Source organism: Salvelinus namaycush, chromosome 11 (assembly GCF_016432855.1).
Source record: "Salvelinus namaycush isolate Seneca chromosome 11, SaNama_1.0, whole genome shotgun sequence".
In the NCBI taxonomy this organism is placed as follows: Eukaryota; Metazoa; Chordata; class Actinopteri; order Salmoniformes; family Salmonidae; genus Salvelinus; species Salvelinus namaycush.
In genome coordinates, this window is record NC_052317.1 from 40,393,599 (window position 1) to 40,405,133 (window position 11,535).

An 11,535-nucleotide genomic window follows, 5' to 3' on the forward strand; every position below is an offset into this window, starting at 1 on the left:
AGGGACTAGGGAGGAATGATCATGTGGTATAAAACAGGGCAGGGACTAGGGAGGAATGATCATGTGGTATAAAACAGGGCAGGAACTAGGGAGGATTGATCATGTGGTATAAAACAGGGCAGGGACTAGGGAGGAATGATCATGTGGTATAAAACAGGGCATGATCATGTGGTATAAAACTTGGGAGGAATGATCATCTTTTCACCAGGGTCCATAGTCCCATGGTCAAAAGTAGTGCACTATATAGGGAATAGAGTGCCATTCCAGACTCAGCCTCAGTCTGCCCTGAGAATCAACCATCACCAGTCCTCATCTGGAGGAGCAGCCAGCTGGACCAGCCAACAACCCCCCTGAGAATAAACCATCACCAGTCCTCATCTGGAGGAGCAGCCAGATGGACCAGCCAACAACCCCCCTGAGAATCAACCATCACCAGTCCTCATCTGGAGGAGCAGCCAGATGGACCAGCCAACAACCCCCCTGAGAATCAACCATCACCAGTCCTCATCTGGAGGAGCAGCCAGCTGGACCAGCCAACAACCCCCCTGAGAATAAACCATCACCAGTCCTCATCTGGAGGAGCAGCCAGATGGACCAGCCAACAACCCCCCTGAGAATCAACCATCACCAGTCCTCATCTGGAGGAGCAGCCAGATGGACCAGCCAACAACCCCCCTGAGAATCAACCATCACCAGTCCTCATCTGGAGGAGCAGCCAGATGGACCAGCCAACAACCCCCCTGCCTACTGCTTTCTCCCTTCATTCAATTACTTTATTTTCTCCTTTTTCAATTAAACTTTTCTGCTGAGCTCTTTCATTTGTATTCCTTATTTAACTAGGCAAGTCAGTTAAGAACAAATTCTTATTTACAATGATGGCCTTCAAAAAGGCAAAAGGTCTCCTGCGGGGACGGGGGCCTGGGAAAAAAAAAAATACTAATAAAATATTGGACAAATCACACCAACAACAAGAGAGACAACACAACACTACATAAAGAGAGACCTAAGACAACAACATAGCAAGGCAGCAACACATGACAACACAACATGGTAGCAACACAACATGGTAGCAGCACAAAACATGGTACAAACATTAATTGGGCACAGACAACAACACAAAGGTCAAGAAGGTAGAGACAACAATACATCACACAAAGCAGCCACAACTGTCAGTAAGAGTGTCCACGATTGAGTCTTTGAATGAAGAGATTGAGATAAAACTGTCCGGTTCGAGTGTTTGTTGCAGCTTGTTCCAGTCGCTAAAATTGGTACATGGTGTTAAAATAGCCGTGGTAATACTAGAACCATGCTCTGCATACCCCTGCACTACTAGCCACTACTCTAAAGGCCTTCACTAAGGACTGTTTATCTCCACCTGGCTGAGGTGGGGCCCCTAGCGGCTATGAATCACTACATATTTTACTCTTAGTCCAACAGGCGTGCCACGTTTCCCCCCTAAATTCCTCTGTTATGCCTCCTCAAATGTTTTAGAAGGCAAGGTCTGACTTGGCCCATCTGCGTTCCAAATGGAACCCTTTCCCCTATATAGTGCACTACTTTTGAGCAGGGCCCATAGAGCTGTAGTCTAAAGTAGTGCACTATATAGGGAACAGGGTGCCATTTGGGACACAAGTTTAATCGTTTTCCCGTCCTCATACCATCCCTCTCTCCTCCTGTACTAAAGGTAGGGGTGTGCCGTTATAACCTGCCAGTGGATAGGGAGGGAGGGAGGGAGGGAGGGAGGGAGGGAGGGAGGGAGGGAGGGAGGGAGGGAGGGAGGGAGGGAGGGAGGGACACATCTTTCTCTGTTGCTGGAGGTGATGTTCCCTCACCTTTTCTCTTCATTCTTTCAGAAGAGGGGGACAAGTTGATGCATGAAGCAGTTAGGACGGGCAGAAGAGTGAAAAAAATGGCTCATGGAAGAGTAACTTCGAGAGAGATAGAGAAGATCGACTAGACTGAGGACGTCTCTCTTCCGCCCGCCAGCCAGCCAGCGCTGCGTTGTTGCTGACAGGAGAGGCCCACCTACGCTCACACTGCAGTGCCTCTGAACACAGATAGACTAGTGTCCCAAAGGAATGGGACAGGTCCCAAAAGACCCAGAGATGAACTAGACAAAGAATGAACAGTGTGTTGTAAAGTGGTCCCATAAATGGCCCACGAGGATCAGGAGGAAGAAGGCAAGCCTAATAGAATAATCTACTAATCTGATCTAAGATTGAGTCAGGTGATTTGACCAGGAGGGACCTGGCAATGTACCAATCAGACAGCAGACCAGTCACTTCCTGACTATAAACCAATCAGACAGCAAACACGGACCAGTCACTTCCCTCACTGGGATGTCACATGTCTCTCTGTTCATACGTTGCACATTAACTTTTCAAAGAAGAAGATTCCCGGATCAGTGTGTCTTTACCCTATCACCCAATATGTGCTGAGACAGAGTCAAGGATCATCCCTTATGTCACCTCAGTCCGATGAATAGACTGGGCTCTTCTCATCCCACGACCCTTGACCTTGCGTGGTCATAATATTGCTCAGGCTGGACGCCTGGCATTCATTGACTCCCCCTCCACACGTCCGATACAGTAATCTGTGGCAGTGACTCAGTGACAGTAGCAGTTGGGGGGGTCAGGTGGTAATGACGTCAATAAGACTCTCAGAATCTCCCTAAGCTGAGTGATAACTAGACCTTTATAATTGAAAGATAAAACCCAGTCAAAATACTGAGGACTGCCGCTCTTCAATCAAGCTGCAGCCAGAAACAGTCACACAATCAGAGAACGTAGCGAGCTCAGAGGACGTGAGTTACGACAGGGAGGAAGGAATAAGGCAGGCAGAAATAGATGTGGACAAGCCTGGTGCCACATCTGTTTTTAACTGCCAGTTCTATACGTGTTGATTACTTGCTCTGCAACTGCAGTTTTAAAATAACTGATTTGCAACTTCATTGCGTGTGTGAGTGTGTGTGTATATTGTGTGTGTGTGTGTGTGTATATATATTGTGTGTGTGTGTAGTGTGTGTGTGTATAGTGTGTGTGTATATATTGTGTGTGTGTGTGTGTATAGTGTGTGTGTGTGTATATTGTGTGTGTGTGTGTGTGTGTGTGTGTGTGTGTGTGTGTGTGTATATAGTGTGTGTGTGTGCGTGTGTGTGTGTATATTGTGTGTGTGTGTGTATATATTGTGTGTGTGTGTAATGTGTGTGTGTATATTGTGTGTGTGTGTGTGTAATGCATGACTGTAGAGCACCACTAAGCTTAAAGTTACATGTACACTGAGTGTACAAAACATTAAGAACACCTGCTCTTTCCATGACAGACTGACCAGGTAAAAGCTATGATCCTTTATTGATGTCCCCTGTTAAATCCACTTCAATCAGTGTAGATGAAGGGGAGGAGACAGGTTAAAGAAAGATTTTTAAGCCTTGAGACAATTGAGACATGGATTGTGTGTATGTGTGCCATTCAGAGGGTGAATCATTCAGAGGGTGAATGGTAGGAACAAGAAGGTGAATGGTATTTACAAGAGGGTGAATGGTAGGGACAAGAGGGTGGAATCATTCAGAGGGTGAATGGTAGGAACAAGAGGGTGAACGGAAGGGTTTTTCACGCTCAACAGTTTCCCGTGTGTATTAAGAATGTTCCAGCCCTCTAAGGACATCCAGCCAACTTGACACAACTGTGGGAAGCGTTGGAGTCAACATGGACCAGCATCCCTGTGGAACACATGACACCTTGTAGAGTCCATGCCCTGACGAATTGAGGCTGTTCTGAGGGGGACTCAATATGAGGAAGGTGTCCTTAATGTTTTGTACACTCAGTATATACATGCTAACAGAGCTTGTGTATAATAATGTGGTATTTTATGTCATACATGAAGTATTATAAAATACTGTAGCAGCCCAATTCTGATAAATGGTCTAGTGCTCAGAGTGCAGAGAGAGACAGTACACCTTCATTTGAAAGTGCCAGCTGGCTTGTTGTGCATCCGTTTCATTTGTTGTCGACGGTCCTCGGTGCTGCCGACGGTCCTCGGTGCTGCCGACGGTCCTCGGTGCTGCCGACGGTCCTCGGTGCTGCCGACGGTCCCCGGTGCTGCCGACGGTCCCCGCTGCTGTCGACGGTCCCCGGTGCTGTCGACGGTCCCCGGTGCTGTCGACGGTCCTCGGTGCTGCCGACGGTCCCCGGTGCTGTCGACGGTCCCCGGTGCTGTCGACGGTCCTCGGTGCTGTCGACGGTCCTCGGTGCTGTCGACTTTACTCTGTTGTTCCTGTTTGCTATTGTTCATGCTATTGATAGCCATGTGTGTGTGTGTGTGTGTGTGTGTGTGTGTGTGTGTGTGTGTGTGTGTGTGTGTGTGTGTGTGTGTGTGTGTGTGTGTGTGTGTGTGTGTGTGTGTGTGTGTGAGAGATGAAGCCAGCATTCTTACCGTAACTGTCTCGTCGGTTGGGTACATGGCGTCCCTATTAGAGTGATGCAGTGATCTATCCTGTAGTGCTGTTGCAGAGGAGAGCCAAAACCCCACTGCAGCCCCCGTTCCCTCTCACCGACTAACCCTGAGGAACGCTAGATAGGTACTGCTGCAATAGGGAAGGACAGCCAGCTACAAACACATTGACACAGTCCAATACACTGTCATAGAAAAAAAGAGCATGCCATCTGAGCTCAATGTCTCTCCTCTCTCTGTCTGGCACAACATACTCTCTGTCTCTCCTCTGTTTGTCTGGCACAACAGACTTTGTCTCTCCTCTATCTGGCACAACATACTCTCTGTCTCTCCTCTCTCTGTCTGGCACAACAGTCTCAATGCATCTCCTCTCTCTGTCTGGCACAACAGATGTTCTGTCTCTCCTCTATCTGGCACAACAGTCTCAATGTATCTCCTCTCTCTGTCTGGCACAACAGTCTCAATGTATCTCCTCTCTCCGTCTGGCACAACAGTCTCTGTCTGGCACAACAGACTTTCTGTCTCCCCTCTCTCTGTCTGGCACAACAGTATCTCTGTCTGGCACAACAGACTTTCTGTCTCTCCTCTCTATGTCTGGCACAACAGTCTCTCTGTCTGGCACAACAGACTTTCTGTCTCTCCTCTTTCTGTCTGGCACAACAGTCTCTCTGTCTCTCCTCTCTCTGTCTGGCATAACAGACTCAATGTTTCTCCTCTGTCTGGCACAACATACTCTCTGTCTCAATCTGACACAACAGTTGTTCTGTCTCTCCTTTCTCTGTCTGGCACAACAGACTCTCTTGTCTCTCCTCTGTCTGGCACAACAGTTTCTCTGTCTCCTCACTCTGTCTGGCACAACAGTCTCTCTGTTTTTCCTCCCTCTGTCTGGCACAACAGTCTCTCCTCTCTCTGTCTGGCACAACAGACTCTCTGTCTCTCCTCTGTCTCAACAGACTCTCCTCTCTCCTCTGGCACAACAGACTCTCTGTCTCTCCTCTGGCACAACAGACTCTCCTCTCTCCTCTGTCTCAAAAGTCTCTCTGTCTCTCCTCTGGCACAACAGACTCTCTGTCTCTCCTCTGGCACAACAGACTCTCTGTCTCTCCTCTGGCACAACAGACTCTCTGTCTCTCCTCTGGCACAACAGACTCTTCCCCCACCGACCCACGCCCGTCACTTCCCCCACCGACCCACGCCCGTCACTTCCCCCACCGACCCACGCCCGTCACTTCCCCCACCGACCCATGCCCGTCACGCTCCCTACTCACCCCCCACGCCCGTCACTTCCACCTCCACCGACCCACGCCCGTCACTTCCCCCACCGACCCACGCCCGTCACTTCCCCCACCGACCCACGCCCGTCACTTCCCCCACCGACCCACGCCCGTCACGCTCCCTACTCACCCCCCACTTCCACCTCCACCCCTCCTCTCTCCCACAGTCACTCTCCCCCCCCTCCACGCTCCCTACTCCCCTCCACGCCCGTCACTCTCCCTCCCCCACACCCGTCACTCTCTCCCCACCCTCACACCCGTCACTCCCCTCCACGCCGGTCACTCTCCCTCCCCCCCCGCCCGTCACCCTCTCCCCACGCCCGTCACTCTCTCCCCACGCCCGTCACTCTCTCCCCACGCCCGTCACTCTCCCTCCTCCCCCCACCCCTCACTCTCTAACCTCCCACCATCTACCTCCCCGTCTCCACTATGCTAAGCTCCTGAGCCCAGCTGTCTCCACTATGCTAAGCCCCTGAGCCCAGCCTTCTCCACTATGCTAAGCTCCTGAGCCCAGCTGTCTCCACTATGCTAAGCCCCTGAGCCCAGCCTTCTCCACTATGCTAAGCCCAGCCTTCTCCACTATGCTAAGCCCCTGAGCCCAGCCTTCTCCACTATGCTAAGCCCCTGAGCCCAGCCTTCTCCACTATGCTAAGCCCCTGAGCCCAGCCTTCTCCACTATGCTAAGCCCCTGAGCCCAGCCTTCTCCACTATGCTAAGCCCCTGAGCCCAGCCTTCTCCACTACGCTAAGCCCCTGAGCCCAGCCTTCTCCACTACGCTAAGCCCCTGAGCCCAGCCTTCTCCACTACGCTAAGCCCCTGAGCCCAGCCTTCTCCACTACGCTAAGCCCCTGAGCCCAGCCTTCTCCACTATGCTAAGCGCCTGAGCCCAGCCTTCTCCACTACGCTAAGCCCCTGAGCCCAGCCTTCTCCACTACGCTAAGCCCCTGAGCCCAGCCTTCTCCACTACGCTAAGCCCCTGAGCCCAGCCTTCTCCACTACGCTAAGCCCCTGAGCCCAGCCTTCTCCACTATGCTAAGCGCCTGAGCCCAGCCTTCTCCACTATGCTAAGCGCCTGAGCCCAGCCTTCTCCACTATGCTAAGCGCCTGAGTCCAGCCTTCTCCACTATGCTAACCCCAGCCTTCACCACTATACTAAGCTCCTGAGCCCAGCCTTCTTCACTATGCTAAGCCCAGCCTTTGGTCTCTTACATATATGTGCGTGAGTGAGAGAGAGAGCACAACACAGGAGTGGGCAGAGTGCCAGAGTCTCTCCCAAGAAAACAGAACATACCCCTCAGCCTTTACAAATCAGTCAGCCGCAGAGGAGGACAGCAGAGGAGAGGAGAGGACAGCAGAGGAGAGGAGAGCAGAGGAGAGGACAGCAGAGGAGGGGACAGCAGAGGAGAGGACAGCAGAGCCAGCAGAGGAGAACATAAAGTTCCTACAGACTGACATTCAACATGACTCACTGCTACAGTAGTGCACTGTAGTACAAAACAGTGCAGGGGTTGTACTGTATTTATCAAGCGTCTCAGAGTAAGACTGCTGATCTAGGATCAGTTCTCCTTTTTAGATCATACTGAATAAGATTACATGGACGGGGGGTGGGGGGGGGAACTAAATCGCCCTATCACAGAGGGAAAAGACACCTGGCAACCAAGACTGCAGAGTCATTCCAGCATTAGGCTACATCCCAGGCCAAAACAGAACCCGGTCCCTGTTCCCACTGCGTGTCCCCTTTAGAAAGCCCATACATCCCCCCGCCCTCATGTCACATAATAAACCTTTTAAAAAGAGAATGAGCAACATGACTGCAGCTGGCCAATCTCTGGCACATCTCAGCTCCCTCAGAGGGGTTCAGTGTCTGTCTGTCTGTCTGTCTGTCTGTCTGTCTGTCTGTCTGTCTGTCTGTCTGTCTGTCTGTCTGTCTGTCTGTCTGTCTGTCTGTCTGTGTCTGTCTGTGTCTGTCTGTGTGTGTGTGTGTGTGTGTGTGGTGTCCCCCTCTGCTACACAGGCAGAGAGAGTTGATTGAAATGTTTATTACAGCTGCCTGCCAGGAGAGATAGAGGAGAGTGATGGGGGATAAACTAGAGAGAGTGAGGAAGAGGAGAGGAGGAAGTGTGAGGGAGAGATAGAGGAGAGAGATGGGAGATAAACCAGAGAGAGGGAGGAAGAGGAGAGGAGGAAGTGTGAGGGAGAGATAGAGGAGAGAGATGGGAGATAAACCAGAGAGAGTGAGGAAGAGGAGAGGAGGAAGTGTGAGGGAGAGATAGAGGAGAGTGATGGGAGATAAACCAGAGAGAGTGAGGAAGAGGAGAGGAGGAAGTGTGAGGGAGAGATAGAGGAGAGAGATGGGAGATAAACCAGAGAGAGTGAGGAAGAGGAGAGGAGGAAGAGTGAGGGAGAGATAGAGGAGAGAGATGGGAGATAAACCAGAGAGAGGGAGGGGCTCGTTGACCGTTCTGATTAGACTACAAATATTGTCCTTAGTGCTTCTTTGACAGGAAAAAAAAGAGAGAGAGGGAGGAAGAGAGAGGCAGGGAGAGGAGGAAGAGAGATGGAGGGGAGGAAGAGAGTGAGGGAGAGGAGGAGAGAGGAAGAGAGGTTGTCTTTCTGCTGACTCACTGCCTTGGTAAAAATAACACATAGAAGGGCTGAGCAGGTTGAAAGAGGATAGAGAACAGAGGGATATGGAGGGAGGGTGTTAACTTGAACAATATGCCTAACAAGCATCTAGGGGACTTCCTGTTGCGTCCACGATAAGATACAATACCGTATTTCTCTAAGAACATGACTTAAAACAATGCACTCTATACATTACCCTTCATTATCTAGAATGATCTGCAAGTCATGTTGAAATCAGTTTCATTCAAAGCTAATGTTGATAAAAATGCTCTGTTTGCTACAGGAAACAGAAATATGGATTGAGCAACAGTTCTGCAGCATGCTTACTAAGGTTGCAATATTCCAGTAACATTCCCAAAATGCCCAGGTTTTAGGACAAAAGGTTTTAGGACAAAATATGTGAATCCTCCAACCAGGACTTCTGGAAAACCCGGGAATTATGGGAAATTTCCCTGAATTTCACAACCATATTCAAGTCATATAAATCTTGATAGATTATTATACTGCATTCTCAAAGTCCTTCCCAAGTGTTAGAAAAACAATAGCCTTCAGAAAAAAGGAAATCGATAATGGGCACTGATGCAGCAAATGAACAGAGGCAAGGAGACCTTGAGAACGTCTTTAGAGGAGCTGGATGGGGGGAAAATAGCATTCTGCAAGGATAAACACCACAATATATTATAATGACCTTTTTGATATCAAGAAACGTACACTAAAGTCTGAGTCCATGTCGGCAATATGGATTGGGCAACAGCAGGGTCTCCCAGGGATGAGTTCAACACAGGGTTGTCAGAATCTTGAGTCCATGTCGCTATTTGAGGATGAATCTGGAGACATTTCCTGAATACAACAGTGAGAAAATCTAAGAAAAGTTGGAGCCAGGCTAAGCTCCTAAAATATAGTGTTTAGAGCCCCCCCCCCTGTTATCCACTGAAGTGGGATACACGGGAGAGAGAAAGAGAGGAGAAAGACAGACAGAGAGAGAAAGGAGAAAGACAGACAGACCGACAGAGAGAGAGAGAAAGGAGAAAGACAGAGAGAGAGAGAAGAGAGAGAGAAAGGAGAAAGACAGAGAGAGAGAGAAGAGAGAGAGAGAAGAGAGAGAGAAGAGATAGAGAGAGAGAGAGAAGAGCGAGAGAGAGAGAGAGAAAGAGAGGAGAGAGAGAAAGAAAGAGAGGAGAGAGAGAAAGAAAGAAAGAGAGGAGAGAGAGAGACAGAGACAGACAGTACATCTCAAATGACCACCTATTCATTATGAAGTGCACTACTTTAGACCAGATCTCTATAGGCCCTGGTTAAAGTAGTGCATTAGATAGAGGATAGGGTGCCATTTTGGAAAGTGGTGGCAAACTAGGTCACAGTTTCTCCTCAAATACAGCTGATAAGAGAAATATACCAATGTTGGGAGGTCAGACAGATGTACACAGAGAGACCAGGGGGAAACAAACAGTAGTGCATTGAAACTAGGGCAGTCAGGCAGTCACTCAGTGTCAAACAGCTACAGCCTCTGAAGCGCCAACACACACACGTCCCTGAGACGGTCAGAGTGCAGCGCCAACACAGAGCTGATCAAGAGTTTAACTCACAAACAACCTGATTGTTTGTAATGCATGATTTGCCTCGGTGTACTTTTTTATACTCCCCCCCCCCCCCCCCCCCCTCCATATCCTCCAAACTCTGAACCTTTTCGTCTGGATCTTCACAACTAGCTAGCCGCCTACTCCTGGCTAGCGTTTCCATCCCGGAGCAAGCACCAATTAGCCTGAAGCTAGCCCGGGTAGGGCTCCTGTGCTACCACCGGAGCCCACTCCTGGGCTACAATATCCGGGACCCCTTCTACTGCCGGTACGGGGCACGGAAACCCACCGATCCTCTACGACTTGAATAACGACATAATTTGCCCGAGGATTCCAACAGGCCCCTCAGGCGTGACGTCCGCTGAAGGCCCATTCTGCTAACCGCGGCCTGCTAGCTACCTAGAGCTACTTGGAACACTACTAATCCACGACTGGTCTATCGACGTCACCGCACGGAGAGGCAAAAACAGACTCACCTCCATCGCGACATCCCCCAAAGGCGCTTCTGCTAATTTGCTAGTCCCGGTCTGCTAACTGCTAGCCTGCTTGCCCCGGTCTGCTAACTGCTTGCTTGCTAACCTGGTCTGCTAACTGCAAGCCACCTGTTTTGCTAACTGCTAGCTTGCTTGCCCCGGTCTGCTAACTGCTAGCTTGCTTGCCCCGGTCTGCTAACTGCTTGCTTGCTTGCCCTGGGCTGCTAACTGTTTGCTTGCTTGCCCCGGTCTGCTAACTGCTAGCTTGCTAGCCCCAGTCTGCTAACTGCTAGCTTGTTTAGCCCCGGCCTACTAACTGCTAGCTAACTGCTAGCTTGTTAGCACCGGCCTGCTAACTGTCTGAATCGCCGTGTCCCCAGCCAGCCCAACCACTCTCTGGACCCATATGTTCACTTGGCTACGCATGCCTCTCTCTAATATCAATATGCCTCGTCCATTACTGTCCTGGTTAGTGATTACTGTCTTACTTCACTGCTAGCGGAACCCCTCGCCAACAGCCAATAAAATTGCAGGGAGCCAAATACAAATCAACAGAAATCTCAGATCTAATTTCTCAAACATACAAGTATTAGGCATAATTTTAAAGATGAAATTCTTGTTAATCCAGCCACAGTGTCTGATTTCAAAAATGCTTTACGCCGAAAGCTCCACAAACAGATTATGTTAGGTCACCACCAAGTCACAGATAAACCCAGCCATTTTTCCCGCCAAAGAGAGGAGTCACAAAAAGCACAAAGAGATAAAATTAATCACTAACCTTTGATGAACTTCATCAGATGCCACTCATAGATTCAGTAGTTCCAAAACATGCAGTGATATTGCAGAGAGCCACATGAATTCACAGAAATACTCATAATAAATGTCGATGAAAATACAGCTATTATACATGAAACTTTAGATACACTTCTCCTTAATTCAACCGCTGTGTCAGATTTCAAAAAAACTTTACGGAAAAGCATTATCTGAGAACGGCGCTCAGAGCCCAAACCAGCCAGAGAAATATCCGCCATGTTGGGTAGTCAACATTATTCATATATAAATATTCATTTACCTTTGATGATCTTCATCAGAATGCACTCCCAGGAATCGCAGTTCCACAATAAATGCTTGTTTTGT

General features: G+C 49.5%; 1 protein-coding gene across 1 annotated transcript; it reads left to right on the forward strand.

The window, feature by feature from the left end:
• Nucleotides 1-4,456: 4,456 nt before the first annotated feature.
• LOC120055417 (proline-rich extensin-like protein EPR1) lies at nt 4,457-6,199 on the forward strand. The gene is made up of 2 exons (XM_039003280.1): nt 4,457-4,473; nt 5,569-6,199. The coding sequence occupies exons 1-2, from the start codon at nt 4,457-4,459 to the stop codon at nt 6,197-6,199; spliced, it is 648 nt and encodes a 215-aa protein (XP_038859208.1).
• Nucleotides 6,200-11,535: the final 5,336 nt, after the last annotated feature.